The sequence below is a fragment of the Rhinolophus hipposideros genome (genome assembly GCF_964194185.1).
Source record: "Rhinolophus hipposideros genome assembly, chromosome: 14".
Classification (NCBI taxonomy): domain Eukaryota; kingdom Metazoa; phylum Chordata; class Mammalia; order Chiroptera; family Rhinolophidae; genus Rhinolophus; species Rhinolophus hipposideros.
This window is the reverse complement of record NC_138060.1, coordinates 13,514,553-13,537,274: the sequence shown is the minus strand read 5'-3', so window position 1 is coordinate 13,537,274 and position 22,722 is coordinate 13,514,553. Positions and strand designations below refer to the sequence as shown.

Genomic DNA, 22,722 nt, shown 5'->3' with positions numbered 1-22,722 from the left:
AATTTAATTAAAAGTCCTAGCTTGAATCATCTCCAAGAGGTAAAGAAACCAAGTGAGTCTCAAATCTTCATGTAATCATGCCTTCATCACAAAAGTGCCACCCAATCTCTACCTTGCCATAATATTAAAATTCACAATTGATAAGTGAAAACAAAGTGCCCATAATTTTTATTGGGACCATGTTAGAAGCACCTATTTATTTACAGAGCTACCATGGTGAAAAGGTCAAGCAAAAACTCACCTCCTCAGCCACGGTTGCTAGGCAACTCTTTTCAGAAGTTCCGCATCACTGATCAAGCATATTTCTGGTGCCACCAACTGGATTCAGAATAAATGTAACAACTTACCTGGTTTCTCGAAAGAGGGAGAAAAGTGGATTCTTTGTTCACCTTTTGGGACAGACATTGGAGGCCAATCCTGTATTCATTGAGTCTTTTTATTTTTCTTCTTTAAAGCAAAAGGATACGTCCTGGTACCACAGGCTTCCTGTTCACGAGGGCAAAGGACAGCTCTGTCTTGAGAAACACCACAGAGGGCTTGATAAGATGTTGGCCGAATCTGAATGACATTTCCTCACAGGAGAAGTCTGAAAGAGAAGACGATTTAGGAAATGAGCATTTGTAAAATTCAAATGAGAAACTCAGACCATATATCACTTTAAAGAAAGCTAATTCCATTACTACAGATTCTTCGTTGAGAAGAAGACATCATTTCAGCTGTTTCCCATTTAAGGTCCACAGGATGCATACTGGGTAAGTCCTACTAAAATACTCCATTATCCCTACCAGGGTTGCCCTGATTGGACTTGGTGGTTTAAAGTCAAAGCTTACACACGGATAGCAAAACAGTCTTCTTAAATCCCTCTGCACTTCAGGTTACCACCTTAACCCAAATCTACTAGGTACTTTTATTTTTACCCATCCTTTTCATCATCTTTGCTAGGCTAAATTTTTTAATTGGTAAGCTTTAACTCTAAACCACCTAATTCTTAAATGCTTTTCTCAAAAGGTTTTATCTTTGTTCATACAAAAGCAATTTGGAAAATGTACACTCTTTGAACTTGCCTACAGAAATATATGAGCACTCCCAGAGAACTATTATAGTAAAATTTCTAAAATTAAAGAGAAAAAAAAGAGGGGGGGAAAAAAAGGAAGAGGCAAAATATAGGTCAAGATTAGAATAGTTAGTTCTTGGTTGGCAGACAGCCAGGATGCAGCAAGGTATATGAAGTGTTTCATATCCTCTTTTTTGGTGAAAGCCATGGCGGCAGGGCATGGGGGGAGGTAAAGCGAGATAGGCACCTGACGTCTAGGGTACTAAGGAACGATTTTCTGTCAGATGATTATATATGATGAAGTTACCTTCTGAATGACTAAGACATACCCTCCTTGGGAAACCACTTCATTTTTCTAATTCAGGAAGAACCCTACTACAAAACTGATGAAGACCAATCAACCCATGGGAAAACAGAAACAGGATTACGAAAAAGGATGACGTCAGAAAATGACTGACTATTTTATAAAGCACACCAATAAATGTGTTTAATGATTGTAATGTTCTCAGTGACACAAAAGATAGAAGCACCTGCGAAGCCAGAACCTAACACATGTCTAGTTCAAAGAAATAAGATGGTAGGTTTGCTTTGTATCTGCTACAACTACTAGTTTCTAGAACATTTATAACTATGTCATAAAAATAAAGGATGGTAAGGATGTTGAAAGTCATCCAACCCAGTGGTTCTCAAGGTGTTCCCCTGGACCCACAGCATCAGCACCACCTGGGAACTTATTACAAATGCAAATTACCACATCCTACTTCAGACCTACCAAACCAGAAACTGGGAGAAGTGCCCAGCAATCTATGCTTTAATGAGCTGTGCAGATGATTCAGAATCAACGACCAAGGCCACTATTCTCCCAACCCTTGGGTCCTTTTTTACAGAATGCTTGCCAAGTAGCTGGCTAGCCTGTTCTTGAATATACCCAGAGATAGAAAGTTCACTATCCATTCCTTCTAAGACAGTCGACTCCAGCAACTACATAGTTGCCCTTCATATAAAGTTCATCTATAGCGGATGCCAAAAAAATGTATACACATTTTAAGAAAGGAAAAAAAAAACTATTAAAATTGTAATACTCAATATATGTATACTGATAACAATAGATGAATACAAGTTACATGTGTACATTTTTTTTTTGGAACCCCCAGTATTTTTCACAGATTTACACCATGGGGCCACACAAAATAAGTTTAATGTGAGTGGCAGAGCTTCAGATCTTTGGAGTTAAACTTTAATCATTTTCCCTAGTTTTTTTTTTCTGGAATGAACATGGCAATTCATTGCAATTATTCTACAAAAAATTCTACAAATCAAGCATTGATTCAAGTCACTTGCAGCTATCTGTGGTTTTTTGACTCCCCGGCCTCTACTTTGTATAGTCTGGCCACACCAACCCTCCTGATTTTCCTTTGGGTAATACATCACCATATTCTATGTGTGTATGGGGGCGGGGGGGGGGTTGTTCCTACTACTGGTTCTAGGGATGGGAAAGTGACCCAGGCATTCTTAGTCCTCTGTCACATGATTGGTTCAGGAGTGGACACAGGACAAAATGTGAGCCATTCAAAGGGAGAAATATCCATGAGAGGGTCACGCTAATACTGTGGGGAAAGGGCTTTCTTTCTTTCTGCTAAGTGGCCAAACTGGTAGGACATCAACCTGAAACAGCTGGAAGTTACACTAAAAAGAGTCTGCCTGATATCAGAGCCAACACTGAGCACAGCAGAGCCACGGGAGAGACCCATGCCTGATGACACTGGATGAACACCCCATGCAGGAAGGAGCATTGTTCCTGCAGTTTGTTTCCTCTGAAGGATAACTGTACTGCCTTGCCATAAGCATCAGCTCTGCTTGATGGGCCACTATTACGTGTTCATGAGAGGCTCCTTTGGTTTTCGTTTTTCTTATCATCAATTACCCTTCATCCTCTATGCCCTCCCCCCACTCCTTCCTCTGCTCATACAGGGCTTCGCTTTTTCATGATTAATGTTGCATTTATAATCTTCATTGAGTTTTTATATGTATTTTATATGTTGAAAATATATAGGGATCTTGTATGTGATTTTGAAACCTACAGAAATTGTATCATGCTCTACATCTCATTCTGCCTTTTTCTCTCAACATCATTTTAGAGACATTCATTTTGCTATATACAGATGTAATTCACTCTTTCTCATGGCTTACTCTCTCTCACTGTACTCCTCTGTGATTTTTCCTTATCCTTCTAGAGCTAAAGAGCTACCTTGTCTCCAACCTTTTACCACAAATCATACTATGATGACCATCCATACATATATTTCTTTGAGTATCTATGCTAGAATCCCATTACTGGGTTTTAGGTTATACACACAAATTTTGTAACACATATGTACCAGTTTGCGTTCCCAGAGGAATACACACAGACGTCTGTTTCCCCACATCCTTGCCAGCACTTGAGAACATTTGATTTCCTGGCTTTTCCTGGTATGAGAGACAAGGAAAACAGCATCTCTTCATTGTAATTTCCTCGTCTCCACTGTGGTGTACATGTGCCTACATTCCCCTCTATAAATTGCCACTTAATATTTTGCCCTCTTTTGTATTCGTTTCCTTTCTTCTATTTTCTGATTTTTCCAAAGTCCCTTGTGTATTCTAAATACTGATCCCGGTCTATTAAACATGACAATTATATATTCACCATCTGTTACTTTTTCTATCATACCCTCCACGAAACAAAAGGCATCCATTTTGACGAATTCATCAATTTTCTTGTTATGGTTTGTGTTCTTTAAATCTTATAACAAACTCTCCTATACCATAAGGTTACAAAAATATGTTCTTCAATTTTCATCTATCAGATTTATATTTTCATTCTTAACTGCTAGATATTTAATCCACTTGGAGTTTTGTTTATGGTATCACATACAGAAATAATTTTGTTTTTCTCCTTTTGTGAACCAATTTTCCTAGCACCAGTTGCTGGGAATGATCAACAAAATTCCCATTTATACATAAGAGTTTATTATATGGAGTTTATTATATTCGGATTCTATGCCAGATGCTGGAGAACAGGAGCCACTAAATTTTTTCTCTGAAAGCACAGATTCAGTGGACCACTCAGTCTGCTGTAACTACCCAACTGTGTCATGGCAACATGAATGCAGCCATAGACAATACGTAAATTAATGATTGTGGCTATGTCCCAATAAAACTTTATTTGTAAGTACAGGCCACAATGTGGATTTGGCTTGTGGGCTATAGTTTGCTAAGTCGTGCTGTACAATTTTTATGCCTTGTAAAGAAAGAATCCTTTTTTTATTTATTCTCCTATATAAATTTTAGATTCAACTCTGTCCCTCAAAAAAATATATATCTTGCTTAGATGTTAATTGGAATTATACTCAATTTAAATTTTAATGGAAGAAATATGACATCTTCACAACATTCAATCAATCCGTTTATGAATGCTGCATTTACATTCTATAATACCTTAATAAAACTCTTGTAATAGGGTTTTAAATTTCCCTTATTTGTTTAATAAATTCTTTCTTAGATAGCTTTTAGTTAATGCCACTATTATAAGTGGTATCTTATTATCATCATAGTTTACAATTGGTTACTCCCAATACAGTGGAAAGCTATTGATTTTTATATGTTGCTCTTATAAGTTGGCAACCTAGCTGAACTCCTGTATAGCTGCTAATAGTGTCTGCTGATTCTCTTTGGTTTTCTCTATATAGTTGACCTTTGAACAACACAAGGGTTGGGTGTACTAATCCCCACACAGTCAAACATCATGAATAAGTTGGCTTTCCACATCTGCCTATTCCCAACCATGGATATGAAACCCAGGGGTACAGAAAGCCAACTGCATGTTTATTGAAAACAAAGTGTGTGTGAAGGTACATCTGTGCAGTTCAAACCTATGCTGTTCAAGGGTTGAACGTACATGATTTTACTTACAAATAGTGACAATACATTTCTCATTTCAATTCTCCTTTTGTTGGTTTCTTTTACTGCATTGGTCAGGGATCTGGTAATGTTGAAAAGTAACAGAAGCGTTCTTGTCTTGTTTCCACACTTAAAAGGAATGAGTTTAGTTTTTTGGCTTTTTTTTTTTCCATTAAAAATGATGTCTGACATAGGTTTTTAGTGGAAAGCCTTTATCAAGCTAAAAAATGTCCCTGTTCCAAGTTTGCTAAGGGTTCGTTCCACTTAAAAATCATTGTTAAATGCCTTTTCTTTATCATTGATTATACAATTTCTTCTTCTTTTCCATTAATGTAGTAGATTACAGTAACAATTTTTTTTAAACACTGAAAACATCCTTTCACTTTTATGATTCAACTTGGTCACAATGTATTATTTTGTAATACACTGCTAGATTTGAATTCTTAGTGTTTTTCAATGTCATAATAAAGTTGGCCAATATTTTTTTTCTCTGGTTTTTGTTTTCAAAATGAAACTTAATACATTGGCCTTTTTTCTCTGTTCTATAAGAAGTTTTATAAACAAGGATTTTTCTGTCTCTTGAGAGTTAAATAGAACTCATTTGTCAAACTGCTTGGTCCTCTTTTTATATTGCAGGGAGGATTAAGTTTTGATAATCATTACAATTTATTTAATAGTTCCTGAATAAAGCTTTTTTCTTGCATCAATTTTTTAGGCATATATCCCTTTCACCTAAATTTTCATCTTTATTGGTAAAAATTCATCATATTCTTTCAATAAATTAAAATGTAATCCATAATTATTTATTTTACCTATTTTATATTTTGTTTATCTTGTTATTTTATTATTAACGTGAATATATTTTTCTTCATCAGTCTTCCAAGATTTACAGGTAAGGGTAAAGAGGGTTAAATATATGGTAATGAAATGAGATGACTTTGGGTGGTGAGCACCAAATGCAATATCTAGATGATGTATTATAGAATTGTACACTTGAAACCTATATAATTTTATTAACCAATGTCACCCCAATAAATTTAATTTTTAAAGAAGAATTATATTTAACATAGTAAGCTACTCAAAGAACCATTTTTGGTTCTTTGCTTTTATTAATGATCTTTGTTGCTTATTTTCTGAACTTATATTTATTTCCCTCTATTACTGGAGTTTTAATTACTTGTTTTCTAATTACTTGAGTCAAACCTTGAGCTGATGGGGTTTCAGACTTTCTATTTTTCTCTTGGGTAACAAAAGCTACATACTGCCTTCAAAGCATTCCATTTAGCTCTCTTTCTCAAATTTTGACGTACTGTGCATTTATCAGTCAGCTTTAAAATTTTGCTATTCTTGTTATCATTTCCTGTTTAACCTAAGGGTTATTTCATAGTACGTCTTTTCATTTCAAACATAGGGAATGTTTTGCTATCTTTCTGTCAGTGATGACTGTTTTTAAAGCACTGTCGTTATAGAAAAGAACCTCTAAAGTGTTGATTTTTTTTTTTTTAGATTTTTAATCTTCCTTCCTGATCCATTAAAAGATGAAGTATGTGCATAATCCACATGCCCCCAAAATAAGATATATTCTGCATTTATTTTTGAGAAGTTCTGTATACCTGGTAAAGCAAATTCATTGTTATCCAAATCTTTCTCTGCCTGCTTTTAGTCTCGTGGTTGCATCAGCTTCTGAAAAGATGGTTAGATTTATAACTACAATTGCTTAATCAATGGCAAATGGCAAAAATTACGCTTTCTATACTATTGCATATATATACATTCCTGCTCATTTTACTCTCTTGATCTATTGTTCCCCCTTTTTTTTTGTTTGTGTCTGACAAGTAGAACTTTTTCCATCCCCTTATCTTCAACCTGTGTCCTTTTAAATGGTTTTCATAAACAACGTATCAGAGCATTTCATTTTCTATCTATTGAACAGTTTGTCTTGATTAACTTAATCCCCATACATTTATGCCAATTATTGTTTGAGCTTATTTTGAACATATTTCACCTTTTTGTTTCACTTTTTTCTCCTCTCTACTTCTACTGGCTAGATCAACTTTTTTCCTGGGGGCAAGAAATTACTCATTCTACTTTTATTTCAATAGTGGTTATTATCTTATTACAATCCATATTAATGCTCAATGTCCCCATCAATATCTAAAAACAAACCAATATCTATGTCTTTAGCATATTATTACCAACTTGAATCTCTTTCAGATCTCATCCCCCATCTCCCCTATCTAGTTTCTGATACGTTGAAACAATATTGTGTTATAATTTCAAATATAGATATCCCCGGCAGGGGGGGAGGTGTAGTTTTCTGTACACTGCTGTTTATTCCAGCAATCATATTTTTCATTTATCTTATTGAAAAAGGTCTACATACATGCCCCTCACACTAGGCATCAATGGGCTCGGCGTTACTTCTTTTGAATTTTAGCTTCTTTGTTGTTTGCTCCCCCCTCCTTTTTTCAAATCTCACCTATGCTTTTAAATGAATATTTGTATATTTAATACAGCATTTCAAATTATTTTTAGTGTACAATTTTCTGATTATCCACCTTTTCACACTTCTATAAACTAAAGTTGTCATTGCTTTTCTATACAAAAATCATTAAATTCTCTACTTGTTCTTATTTTCCACATTTCATTTCTTCTTCTGGGATTTTTTTGTTTTCTATAATGTGTTCTCTAATGTTACTTCCAGAGAGGGTCTATATATATGTGGCAAACTGAGATTTTATATGTGATATTTTTCTTTACCCTCCCACTTAAATATAGTAATAAAGTTCTAAGCTTAGGACTTTTTATAGACATAAAATCCTAAGCTTAAATCTGCTGTTGCAATACTTTGAAACTATTATTCCTTTGCCCTCTCACATCCTGGTGTTGCTATGGAAAAATGTCCAATGACAATCAGATTCCTGTTCGCTGGAGGATGTTCTAGTTCTTATCTCAAAATTGTTAGAGGGTCTATGCATTCGTTTCTGAGGGCTGCAGAAGCAAATTATTACAAACTGGCTGGCTTCAAGCAACAAATTTATTTTCTCACAGTTCTGGAGACCAGAAGACTGAAATCAAGGTGTTGGTGGGGCCATGCTCCCTCTGACAGCTCTGGGGCAGAATTCATCCTGGCCATTTCCTAGCTTCTCGTAGTTGACAGATATACTTGGCATTCCTCAGTTTATAGATGCACCATTCCAATCTCTGCCTCCATCTTGACATGACCATGTTCTTTGTGTGTCATCTCTTCTTATGAAGACACATATAATGGGACTTAGGACCCACTCTAATGCAGTATTACCTCATCTTAACTAATTACATCTGCAAAGATCCTATTTTTCAAATAAGGTTGAGTTCTGATGTTCCTTTTGGTGGGGACATTATTCAACACACTACAGCCTATTTTCCTGACTCCTCCTGCTTGGTGGCCCATGAACCTTTTTCATATGAGGTCTTCAGTTTTCATTGCATTCTTTCTATTCCTGGCCAGTATGTCTTCAAGTATTCCCTGGCCCCAGTTTACTACCCTGCCTTTCAGGGGTGCTATCTAACATTTCTATTAATTTTCTCTCTCTTAATTCTTTTCTTAGTCTTCTCATACTTTTATTTCTTTGAGATGCCTTTTGGGAAGATAGCCTCAATCCATCTAAATGCTGATTATATTCATTCTGATATTCATCCATCCACTACGCTAGTACTTAGTGTTACAATTTAGGTTTATTTCCCATTTCTCCTCTACCCAAGGCTACCCTTCTTCTCATTTCTCTCCTTCCCATATAATACTCTTGCCAATTAGCTCATGTAATTCTATTACATTTCTTCTCATGAGTTTGGCCTGCCAACAATGAGAAGTATTGATGGCCACCTGACCTGGTCATTATTCTTTCCTTTTGGATATGTCCACACAACTCACAAACCACCCCTTTGTTGAGAGGAAGCATGAAGAACTGAAATGGGAGTTCAAAGCATATGCATTTGAGTCTTGGCTCTGCCACTCCCTAATCTGCAGTGATTCTCTGAACTTCGCACTCTCAGATATCTCATCCGAAAACAGTGGATGATAGCATATGTAAAGCACATTTATGTTTGTCACATGACATTGGCACCCCAAAATGGCAATATTAGTATATGTCTTTGGTCAAATCCAATTTTGCTTCTTCTTTAACGGTAGTAAAATTCTGCCTATCTGTGCTGCCAGCAGATATACTTCCTCAAGTTTTAATTTCAATGGAGAAGCAAAATACTCCAGGAACTATATAGGGAACAAAAGGAGAGAAAAGTTTAAGAACCAGCATTGTGTGATGGCAGCAGCCCTGCATCTCCAGGATCTGAAACTGTCTGCCAGGCTGAGATAAATAAAAAATACTTTCCTCTCACATGAAAATGGCAAAAAGCAATTTTATTTTGAGCTAAAATAAAATGCTGAATCTTCTTTGCCAAACAAGAAGGCTGGGTGTACCAATATTCTTTTGAATTCTCAGAAAAAAAAAATTATCTCCTGGGATCCCTGTTTCTTAATAATCTGGAGGTGATGGCTTGTCACAGCCAAAGAACCACGTACTAGGTTAGCGACCTCAGTCTAAGGTTTAGGCCTTCAGACCTATTTATTAATGGGCCGTGGCTAAGACAGAAATCGAAGGAACTAGGTTCATTCCAGGAAGTGACTACGGTTCACATAGATCTCTTTATAACCAAACAACAGAACTTAAATATATTAATGAAAAGCAAAGTCTTACATTTTTAGCCAATTGATTATATTTGTGTGTGTTCCTTAATAATAACTTATTTTATTTTGAACTAAAAATATGTGACTTCAAGTTTCCATTTTCCACCTTGTCAGTTATGGAAATTATTTGTATAACCTCTCTCTACCTCTCTATATCCTGTAATTCTCACCAGCTAGTAGCATCATATTATTTTTAGAACTTTGTCTTCAAAATTTAGTGAACAGAAAGGAAGTAATAAAAAGATTTCCACTATCCACATTTAATTTTGTAACTCAGTGGATTTGATCAGTCATTTTTCTGGTAAGACTAGATGGGCAATCTAACTTGTAAAGGAATAAGGTTCAAGGGCCACAAAAACCAATGCCCCAAAATGTGTTACCCGACCACTGACAACAGGAGATGACAACAGCTCACTCCAGAGTGAATCAGGTTTCTTCCTGGTTTGTTTTCAAATGTTATTATCCACCTAACATAATAGCCATATGCTTCTACCCTTGTTCCCCAATGCACAAAAACAAAAACAAACAAACAAACAAACCTCTAGAATTTTTTTTTAGCAGAAAAGGACTTCAGAGATCCAGTCTTCTCATTTGAAAACTGTCGAGTATCTAGCAAGTCAAGTGACTTACTCAAATTCACTCTGCTCTTAGAGGGTGTCGTTTAGAAAATATTATTTACACGGGATACTATGTATGGATTTCTTAAAGTTGGGAATTTAAGATTTCAGGGACGCCACTCTGAGACACGTAATTAAAGATACCTGTCACTTTCGGGGATGTCTTGGTGCCCAAATCACATGATGGTACTCTGTTATCTGATGATCAACTGGTGTTTCAGAATATATGTGTATGTCAATTATTTCTAAAGCATTTCATCAAACGGAGAACACAAAACATAAACTCCTTTCTGAGAATGTGCGGACCCTTCAAAACCAACCAATTAAAGTTCAAGAAACTCAAAACTTCAGCAAATGCACCTAACAGGCCATACTCATGAGGCTGCGAAATCCTTAACCAACAGACATTCAGGAAACGTCTCCACCTTCTACAGCCAATGATTTCTTTGGGACAAAATGTCTGCATTATTTCCACAAGCAGCAGAGTAAGCCGGCCATTCAAAATGTGGTCTGCTGGTCATCAATGTCTACATTACCTGAGAGTTGTCGGAAATGCAGATTCCCACGCTCCAGCCCAAATCTACTGCATCAATCTGTATTTTAATAAGATCCCTTCTGTGTCAATAAGCACATGAAAGTTTAAGAAGTAAAACAAACAAACAAAACGTTTGAGCACTAGTTCCAATTAAAATCTTGGGAGCTTTCTAAGAGATTTAGAGCTCCATCCTAGCCTGATTCCAGCAGAACCTCTGAGATAATGAGGTTAAGAACACAGCTGTAGGATCAGCCTGCGAAATGGGTATTAACAGCCCTTTCTTTTCAAGGACACACATAAAGTCTTTGATGAGGCTAGTTCATCATATTATTATTACGATTTTACCCTGCCAAAAAGTAATGCCAGATTTTATTCAATAAACAATTGTCAATTGGCAGTTAACACAAGTTAATACTGGTAAGTTGTTTCAAATCATGCTTTTATATAAATGGTGTAGAATTCTTAGATAAAAAACAAGCAAAACCATATACTTGGCACTGCATTACCATTAGGTGATTGCTAATGCCTTCATATTAGAGGTGACTTCACAAATGGCGGTAATCTAGACCAACTCTAGAAGACATGACCCTCTTTGGGAGTCAGCAGAAGAAACTATACTGCAAATACAAACTCCAGATACTTCTACCAACTGGTAAATATGTTTCTATTTCAATTCACTTCATTTAAAAACTGGGTGCTCAAATGTTAATCAAAAATGTATATGAACTTGAAAAGCTGCTGGCTAATGGATCCCAACACTAACTAACCTTAACAGAAAAACATGACCTGTCATCTAACTGAGGAAACAATGTACTTTTAGCTGTCCAGGCTCTCAAAATTTGTACTGACGACTTCAAAAACAATCAAGGTACATAAATAGATAGCTGGAGACATACACACACTTACATCACAAACATTTAAGCTACAGAGTGTTCCGTTTTCAAATTTCATTTTTAAAAATGATCTTCACCATTGTAAAATCATCTCAGAAGCTTAAAAATATAAAAGTCCCTATGTCCCATATACTTTTTTCTAAGATTTTTTAAAAAAAATACAGTTTAAAGATACAATTTACATACTATAAAATTCACCCTTTTAAAATGTGTATTTCACTGGTTTTTAGTATATTCACAAAATTGTGCAATTATGACCACTACCGAAAATAAGACCTAGCCGGACCATCAGTTCTAATACATCTTTTGGAGCAAAAATTAATGTAAGACCCAGTATAATATAATAAATATGATATTATATGATTAATATAATATAATATAATATATAATATAATAAATATAATAATTAGGGTCTTATGTTAATTTTTGCTCCAAAAGACACATTAGAACTGATGGTCCGGCTAGGTCTTATTTTGGGGGAAACACGATACCTAATTCCAGAACATTTTTGTGATTGTAAAAAGAAACCCCATATCCATTAGCAGTTATTACACACTCCCCGCTCCTTGCAGCTCTGGCAATCATTAATCTATTTTCTGTCTCTGTGGATTTGCCTATTCTGGACATTTAATACAAATGGAATCATATAATATATGGCCTTTTGTATCTGTTTTCTTTCACTTAGCATAATGTTTCCAAGGTTCATTCATATTGTAGCAGGTATCAGTACCTCATTCCTTTTAAAGGCTGAATAATATCTCATTGTATGTATACATTTTTTTTATCCATTTATTCGTTGATGGACATTTGGGTTTTTTCCACTTTTTGGCTATTATGGATAGTGCTGCTATGAACATTCAGGTACAAGTTTCTGTGTGGACATATGTTTTCAGTTCTCTTGAGTCTAGGAACAGAATTGCTGGGTCACATGGAGACTCCATATTTAACTTTTTGAGGGACTACCAAACGATTTTCCTTAGCAAGTCTACCATTTTACATTCCCACCATCAATGAATGAAGGTTTAAATTTCTCAACATCCTTACCAACAGCACACTCCCAAATATTTTATTTTAATTGGTCCAACTGAGACTTGGGCCCAGGGTATTTTGGGGGCTTATATTTTTCTTTGCAGGAGTTCCCATGGTACTTCTAATGTGAGGTAAGGGCCAAGAACCCCTTTCTCCTGACTGCTCATGGACAACTTCCTGACAAGTATTTACGCCTACTTCCTGCATTGCACCAGACAGCTTTGGACCTATTACATTCTTGCCACCACACTACCCCCCAATAATGACATCTGCTTTGTAGCTGATGCATTCAACGAAAGAATGAAATACAGATAAGGAAAACATAACTTCATCATATACATCGACTTCTATTTACATAATTATAGTAAAAAGCCTTATATTTATATAATTATAACATGTATATCGCCCTATACGATGTAAATATGACAGCCATTTATTGTCAAAGAATAGTGAATCCACATATAAAACATTTTTAAATCATTTGTGTATGTACAGCTACTTAGAGGAAATCTGGGAATTAATGATCATTTTTTACTGAGAAAATAGGTTTGGAATCCATTCTATTGTCTTCTTTGCATACTTTTACTTTCTACCATGACCTATTTTCTACCAAGCTACATAAAATGATTATTTTTAAGTATCCTTGGGTAATGTGAACTGGCAACCCCCTTCTTCAAATGATCTACTGGAGACCTATTCTTTAAAAAGAGCCCGTGTGTGTGTGTGTGTGTGTGTGTGTGTGTGTGTGTGTCTGTATACTTACAGTCCTAAAATTCCGTTCATCTAGTAAAGAAAGATATAGGGAAAGAGTGACTGAGTTCTACGTGTTTTACACTTCAACCTGACCTTGAGTAGTACACATAGCACCCTATGTGCAAAAATGTAATTAAAATTACTTATCTCATTAAAAAAAATGTTTGCTGTCAAACCCAACCTCAAGTAGTAAAGATCTAAAACACCAGCATTAAAGCCTAGAGCCACTTCGAAAATCAAGTCTGTCTTTGTAGATAACCCACTCAGGTTGCAAAGACAGAAGGCTGAATAAAAAAATGAAGACTTCTAAACTGAAAGACAAAGCATGGCATTGACTTCTCAATCTATGGAGGCTGAGATTCATTGTAGCAGTAAAAATAACCCACACCATATCTTCAGATAGGCTGCAATAGCAGGGGGGAACTTACAGGTTATGATATTAAAACAATACTTAAGGAAGAGAATTACAGGTTGAAATATCATCCTAATATCATGTGTCCTTTTGTAGTAACCAAATTTTCTGCTACATTCCCAATTATACTACACTCTTTACAGAGCAATAAAAGATTCATAGGAGTTCATCTGCATGGGCTGCAGAGCTATGTGGGAACATCAACTCAGAACTGGTGCCAAAAGCTTGTACGGTACATCTAAATCAACTGTGGTCTTCCAGAAGTAGAAACCACATGGTAGCAACCCTTTCTCAGTGCTCTCTCAAGATTAAGATACACCAGAAACCTTTTACTTATATTTCTTATTGAAGGCATATGGTATGCTTTAAAAAAATGAAATCCCAAGCAAAATTACCCATAATGTGTTATATTTTAAACATTAACATTGAACAGATTAAAGCTCCCAACAAAAACGAATGCAAGACAATAAATATTACCTCTGCATACAAGAAAAATGACTCCACCATTTTTTTTGACTAATGTGAAACGTCTGCATTTTTTGTGGCAAAGCAATGCCACTCACAGATTTTTGCTAAAATGGAATAGTAAGGCTAATTACAGTGTCAATTGTAGCTACATGTCACTCATAATCTATAGATGGATGTACTTCTATTTTAAGTGTTCTAGTATATTCAGCAATTTCTAACTGTGCTATTGAGAAGATAATTACACGATGATAAAATCTGTTACTGCTAAATCTGCTACAGGTGGTAAGATCTAGTAAGGGTACAGGTTTAGAACTGTATGACAAAGATCTTTCTTCAATACTGTTCCATTGCATTTGGAAAACCCACTTGAAGATAACGTCTAAATTCAAGGCCTTGAATCCAAGACCACCCATCTGCTGACTTCTTCAATTAGGTTGGTGCAAAAGTAATTGTAGTTTTTGCAATTATTTTTAACCTTTTAAACCGCAATTACTTTTGCACCAATCTAATAGATCCTCAGAAAATGCTTGTTAAATGAAATCATAAGTCCAACTATAGCTTCTGCATTATATCCTCACTACAACCAACATACCATGTTTCCCTGAAAATAAGACCTAGCCGGACAATCAGCTCTAATGCATCTTTTGGAGCAAAAAATTAATATAAGACTGGGTCTTACAGTAAAATTATGATATTATATTATAAATATAATGTATATAAAAGGCACATTAGAGCTGATTGTCCGGCTAGGTCTTGTTTTCGGGGGAAACACGGTAGTCAGACCTTATTGCAACAGCAGATAATCAAGAGAGGTTCTTACTCATGGGGTGTCAAAACAATGCTCCTCCCACCTTACAACTGCTTCTGCAGATTTCACTAGCATGAAATATTAAATAAAATATAAATCTGAAGTCAGTCCAAGTCCTGACCCTTCTTCCCCTATCATGAATTTTGCAGCACAGTGCTATCCAGGGCTCCATCCACGGTAGTTGTGCTTTTCATGGCCTGATAAATGCCTTCCCATTTCCAGGCACCAGAGACAAATAGGTATTTCTCTGTATCTCTTGGCCTGACAATGGCATTTTTTTCATTTCCTCATGCTCTCACCATGATAGGCACGCATCAGGGGATCTCCATCCCCACCCATCTCATTACCTCTCATTCTATTTGTCACCATTTGGAAATTCAGAACTCTTAATTATTAGCTTACTCTTATGAACAGCAATGAGGCCCTGGCTGCCTACTGGGGAGCATCATCCAACACTAATGAGCATGCAGGCTGAGACCTGCACCTGAATCTCATCACGTGGCTCCATTGTTCGGGCCAGGTGGGACGTTTCTGTCTACAGGCAAGCTTCTGCCGGAGAGCTGGAGTTTGCAGGGTGGCTATTATGCATTCACTTTGGTCTCACGATTCTCTCTGACTCACAACAGCTTTCCTGTGTGGTCGTACTCATTTACATACTGGCTATTACCTCCCTTATAATAATACTGTACCGTTTCATCCCTCCTTGTCCTCCTCTTCACTTGTATAAGGACTTACTGGAGCTGAGAGTTCTCAAAAGGAAAACTAATTGCTTATTTTCTTACTGCTACTTTTGATCTCCTGACCTCGAAAGAAAAAACGGAGCTCTTACAACCGTCTGGGTGATCTGTCTGTATACAAACCTTCCCTGACGTCTCCCATAGTGTTCAGCATGTTGCCTCACATGGGAGAGGTGCTGTATAAATATTAATTAACATCTATGAAGCTTTCTGAGCACCTAGGTAAGACAGGCCCAGATCTATAGGAGACAGAAAAATAAAGGATGAAGAATGAGCTGGTCCCCCTGAATCTATGATGAGGACGTCTTTGTAGGTAATGAGGGAAGATGGGGCTGACCCCAAATCCATCTCTTCCTGGACTTCATATCCTTTTAAAGCAGCAAGAGCCTTGCCCCAATGACAACAAATGAGCACTGAATGAATGCTATGTGCCAGGGCCTACATTAGGCACTTGACCTGCATGAGCTCATTTAAAACCCAACAGCCTGTACAGTAGATGTTGAGACAACAAAATCCATAGCAGTCAGAGATCAAAGCTCTTCTCAGTAAATCCAACTGACTACCAAGCACTGCTCAGAGAAGGGGGAGGCAACATTAGAGCTTAGGGTAGGTTTTTGGGAATTGAAACACCCTGAAGGTGATGGAGGCTGGCATCAGAGGTGACGAGCCATGGCCTCACCCAGGTGTGAAACTCTACCTGTCTCCTGTGTAGCTGCTTCCTCATATCTACAATGAACACTGTTGTACACTGTCTAGGAATGACTATGCACAGGAATTAAGAATATTCTAGTTTTCACGCTTTAAAAGCTAAGAGAAGCCATTTCTGAAAATAGGAATTGAGGGTTATCATTTATACATATGATGCAGCGAGAGCACCTCTCATCGATGCCCATCATGCAGAGACACTTAGAAAACTTATGTAACTTATTTCAAATTTGCATTTGTGAACCATACTAATAATATGAGCTGATAGTCCCATAGCCCTTATTACAAATCAGGCCTCATGCTAACATCTCACTTAATTCTCTCAGTAGCCTTGTGAGGAATTTTCATCATTCTGATTTCACAGAAGAAAGCACTGAGAGTATAAGTCACTTGCCCAACTCCACACAGCAAGTAAAAGGTGGAACCAAGATTTGTATCCAGGGAAGCACACATTGACCTCCTCTTTACCTCCAGCAACTGTCAGATCTTCTGCCCACATTGCACCATCAGATGTCTCCATCTAGGTGGGTGAGAAGAGGAGTTCACAGGAGGAACATAGAAAAAGACACAATGTTCAGAAACGTAATAATTCTCAAGTGCACAATAGCTGCTGCCTACAAAGTCAGTCGGCCTCATTTTCCATGGGTGGAAACAGATGACAAAGAGTCCACAGCGTGGCCATGCCAGATCTCTAAGGACCAAACAGACATGCCCAGGGCACAATCAAGGTCTCTCTGACTCTCTACGTGGCTCTGCCTCATTTGTTCCCTTGGTTCACCCATGACATAAGAGAATCATCTAGAGTTAGGGGCAACCTACTTTGAGCATGTACCATTGCTAAGTGTAATATATGGCAACTTTCATTGTCAAATTGGCTGAGAAGCACAACACAATAAGTAAAAGGCTGACTAGCCATCACTAAGTGTATACATATTGTTGAATTGATTTTGAGTCGTAGAAAAATGACAATGAGTGTTCTCGCAGGGGACATCTCTGAGTTCTGTAGTCTTCAAGTCCCTTGCATTTAAAATAACATTGTAAATGCCAGCTATTAGTAACCTATTCATTTGAACCTTCGCTTAATGACAAATGTGAGGAAGGGCCATTGCTTTTCAAAACAGCAACAAATGAATTCTTTAAAATTTCTCTTGAAAAGTTTTATCCCAGCTTTAAGTGACTTTGTTTTGATGATCCCTATTCCAAGAGTCCTGCCAGGCAGAGGCTTTGTCGGCACAACCTAACTCTTATCTTTTAGCCCTTTCCTTTGCAGGCCATGGTGCATGCTGTTAAAAACTGTACCTGGAATCGCTGCTGACAACAGAGGGGTGTGCTCTAGGCCTTGCCCCAGCTCTTTTCTATAACAGGAAACAAACTCTGAACCACTCAGCCGCCTGTGATCTCCCTGACCTGCTTCCCTGTCTGGGACACACACATGGCCACATCAAACTGTTTCATGGCTCAGGTCAAACATGTACTCAGCATGCTCTGACAGTGCTGGGAAGGCATTCTGCTCCTCCTGCTGCAATGTCCAGGAGAAGCATTTTCTGCACTAAACAGATTCTCAAGAGCTCTGATCCCTGATGAATAGAATAAAAGGCTCTGGGTGAGCTCACTACCTGGTTTCACTGGTATTGAGAAGGGACCACACCTGGCACTCGTCCTGTGGCTTCTCCTGCTGCAGCAATGACAGACATCACTAATCAATTATGACCTGTTCTCCTGCAGGATCTTCACAGCACCCTCCAGATAGTCATTATTAATCGATCGCAGTTGCTGTATAACATGCAAAACCTATTTTTCATTCCAGTTTTAGACTTTAGTGATCCAGGGAAAACTTTCATGACAGCCCTGAGATGGTCCCACCCATTTTAGGCTAAGGATGCATTAACATGTATATTCCTCAGAATACCAACTCTTCGAAGTAAGAACATAAATAATAAACTTCTGGCACTGAAATAACATGTCCTATAATAATCCTCTGACTAATCACCTTGTTAATAAAAATCTCTAAAGACCACATTTTTCTCAGGGCTTCCAGCTTCCATGGGAACATTCCGATAGTGACAAAATTTTTAAATTAGTAGGTTTATTCATAGTTTTGTATTAGTAAATGTCAAGCTTCTAACTAATTAGCAAATTCCGTAAATTCACAGTAGTATTAATTTTCAACTGTATAGGGGATACGAGGAAAAAAGAAATAGAGACAATTAAAATTTCCCTAGAGGCATTTATTTCTATGAAATTCAGCACAAAGCAAGAACACATTAACCCATTTTGAGGGTGCATTTAGAAAAGATTACAAAAGATGTGCCACTGTCGCCCAGGAATGCAGTGCACATTTACTGTGAAGAACTCTCGGTTACAGTTAAATTCTCTGATGACATTTTCTAAGGTTGTTGCTGTTGAGATTTCCCTTCTTGCTTTTGATTTTGTTAAATGTGCTTTCCAAACATTGCATTTAATGATGTTTTATTATTTCTTTATTGATGTTTCCCCTCAAATGCTTGTATACTTTCCCTGGCTTTAAGAGGACAACGCACACAGTATAATGGTGGGATCTTGAAAAACTGCCCCCAAAGACGTGTCTTGCTCACTTGCTAATACCAATCTCACTTTCTGCACTAACTTGCTGAAAAAGTGGGAAACACACACATCTCTGGTGGCTGTTAGACCTCCCAGCTCCAGAACATGAGAGAAAGCATGGCCTTCCTATGAACACTTAAGGTTATTTCTTTACAAAGTCATGCTACAAACACTGTTAAACAAACCTGCTTGTTTTTCTGACTCTCCTGGACTTGCGTAAGCCTATTGCTAAGATGTTGGAGTCTTCCTGTGTTGATGGCTATGGAAACTACCAGGGTATATCATGGCATGAGGTCTTCCCTTTGCTTTTCTGGGAATGCCAGGCTGCTGGGACAGACCAGAGCCCTGTGTTTGGAGATGTCAAGTACAGATGTTTCCAGATGATAGCTCCCAAAGGTTTCAGATCTCAGTAAATACCAAAATTAAACTGGGACATGTTACGCTCTGCTGGGAAAAGTTTGTGAGTACACAAGCAAGACAACACACAGACATTTGTAGGCAGCATCCTTCCGCTATCTGGGATATCAACGACTCAATCTCTTGCAGAAGAGTGGCATCTTCACCCATTAGTGTAACACACATGGAAGGACCTGTCCAACCATTCCGTCTTATTTACAGCATCTGGGGCACACTCCTAATACAGCACCCCTCACACACACTGCAATTGTGTACTCAATTCTCCAGCTCACATTCTAGACCTTTCTCCTTGAGGGCAAGGAATGCTGCCTGAGGTCAGGGTTATCTACCAGTGCCCCTCCCCAAGCAGACGCAGAAGGAGACACAAACGGCTTTATAAATGGCTGGGCAGTTCCCAGCAGTCTCTGAATTCTATAAATAAACCTTAATTTACTTGGTTCAGGCCAGAAACCAAATAGGTCTTCCTGATTCTTCACCTCAGGACTCCAGTTCCTCAGTGCTCATCTGATCTGACCTTCTCCCCCTGTCCATAGTTGAAAATGGTAATTGGGAAGAATCAGGCAGGCCTCTCTGATGGACTGGAGACTGATGAGTACACCATTCACAGCTAGTGGCTCGCCCAAAGGATAAAGGACAGGGTGAAGCCCCTTTTCCACCTTTAGGCAATGAATATCCCCCCACTATCATGTAGGCCATAGCGCAGTAGATGCCAGCCTGTCACCTGGCAGGATAATTGTGACTTCCCCTAATGGAAAGAGTGAGTGTGAGTGTGAGTGTGAGTGTGTGTGTGTGTGTGTGTGTGTGTGTGTAAGATATCGATGGAGAGAAGGAAGGAGCCAGAGACGAGAGAGAAAAGTCTCTTTCTAAGAAAGAAATAAGATTTTAATTTAATATTCCCATATATATAGCAGCCAGCACAGTACCTGGCAAATGGTCGATACCCATTAAACATCAGTTGAATAATGGATTAATTCAATGTACTTTTCAATGTCTCTGTCTCTGTGTTTAACAGTTGTTTAATGTATCCTGTAAGAATCTACTGTTTTAAACCAAACCAAACTAATACATTATACTGCTCTAAACCACTGACGTATGTGTAGGAATTAGACATTAAAGTACCAATCAGATAAATGCCAAGGCAGGACCTATGTAACAGCCAATCCCTTTGAAAACAGAGAACAAAGCCAATAACCAAGGCCAAGCATTCTATATAACTATTCTTCCAAAGCACCTGGACCATAAGACACAAAAGAAATCTTACTTAAATTCCTTCTCTCCCTCTCCTTCTATGTTTAAGCCAGTTACAGCCAAGCTACAGAAGTGGAATCCTGACAACCTGTATTGACAGAATAAAAGCTAGTCAGAGAACGTCTGAGCCATTTTTCTTAACCTCAGATGATGATAAAATGGGGTGTGTGGGGGGGGACTCTCTATCAAGGCTGTTGAAATGAACAAATCTGCAGTAGCCATTTGGGCAGAGGACAGGTGAATAAGCCCAATTTTCTTAGAGATGAGAAAAAACTTCAGGTCATTATCCACTGTGACCTGAAAAGGCAACTCAGTGCCTGAACTTTGTGCTTCTGATATCATTCAAATAAAACTGAGTTGGAGAGAAAGGACTGCTGGCTCATTCTCTCTCAGGAATGCTTGTGCCTATGCTCAGAAGTGTTGGCTTCCTATCACATTGTATGGTCTTTGGCAGCCTCTGGAGAATAGGATAGACTCTGCTTCCCCCCAGTCCTTCCCCCCAAAAGGCCTGTTACAGCTACTCAGGCAACATTCTTAATATCAAAACACGCCCCACTGTTTATTGCCCTGACTACAGGATTCCGGAAATTAGTCTTAGAAAGAGAGAGAGAGAGAGAGAGAGAGAGAGAGAGAGAGAGAGAGAGAGAGAGAGAGAGAGAGAGAGAGAGAGAGAGAAAACGAACCTGGGAAAATATGGAGATGATTTCAACTGTCCAGAGGTAAAATTAACAACTGCAAGTTAGCTTGACCCACTAGTTATTACTCTAAAACATGCTTTCCCTAATTTTAACTTGAGTCCTCATTTACTTCTACATCTGCAATGTGCCATGTCCTGTGTTCGGTGCTGGAAATACAATGAGTAACAAGAAGGAAATGCCCCCATCGTTACGGAACTTATGGTCAGTCAATATCACTATGGATAGGGAGCCCTGCTCTTTATGGTGACGAGACTACAGCAGTGAACAAGACAGACAAGCTCCTTTCTTTGATTGGGAGAAAAGCAATAAACAAGTGAAATAAGATTTTCAGACTGTTATGAGAGGTGGAAAAGCCTAATAAAATGGGATAATAGGCTGAGAAGGAGGGGAAGTGGGATCACTGTGTGAGACCGGATGGTCAGGTGGCATCCCTCAGAGAAACTAAATTTCACTTGAGACCGGGGTGAGTTAAGAAGCCAGCCATCCAGGCACGATGTGAGAGTGGCTTGCTTTTGTCCACTCCTGAGTTTTAAGAGGAGCCTGGCAATGAATATTTCACAAGAGTAGGATATTTCGCCAATACCAGCGGGTCCCTTCATACTTGAAGTGGTCTGGGGAGGAACGGGGCCAGCATTGCTCTGGGGGGTTGGTAAAAATGTAAATTCTCTGTTCCACTCCAGATCTGCTTGCTTAGAATTTGCATTTAACCTGATCCCTAGGTAATCCGTATATATATATATTAAGACTGAGAATTCCTGAGCTAGCAACTTGGCTAAGATTCAAAGCCATGTCCACCAAGCCTGGTCTCTAGCAACCATTCCTTTGTTTCACAATTTATATCATAAATTTGGGGACCTGAGCAGGAAAGAGAGCTACTATTTATTTGGGGCCTCAAGACCTTCTAATTAAAGGGAAGAACAAGCAAGAAGGGTCTGGTGCAGGATGAATTGAACTATGAAAAAAATAAACATGGCTGGAGCCTGGTGAAGTAGGGGGATGTGATCCATGATGAAGACAGAAAGATCAGGCTGACACAGAACTTGCAGTGCCAGGCTAAGCCATTTAAATTTTATTCTGATTTAAATAGGTAGCCTTTGGAGGTT

At 38.0% G+C, this 22,722-nt stretch overlaps 1 protein-coding gene across 4 annotated transcripts in view; it reads right to left on the bottom strand.

Annotated features, from left to right (window-relative positions):
- FHIT (fragile histidine triad diadenosine triphosphatase) overlaps window positions 1–22,722 on the bottom strand; it is a 1,470,686-nt gene that overhangs the window by 798,354 nt on the left and 649,610 nt on the right. For all 4 annotated transcript variants that reach the window (XM_081072404.1, XM_081072407.1, XM_081072405.1 and 1 more), the window contains one exon: window positions 467–586. In XM_081072404.1, coding sequence (XP_080928530.1) covers window positions 467–569 — 103 coding nt within the window. In that variant the 5' untranslated portion in view covers window positions 570–586. The remainder of the gene's footprint in view (window positions 1–466; window positions 587–22,722) is intronic.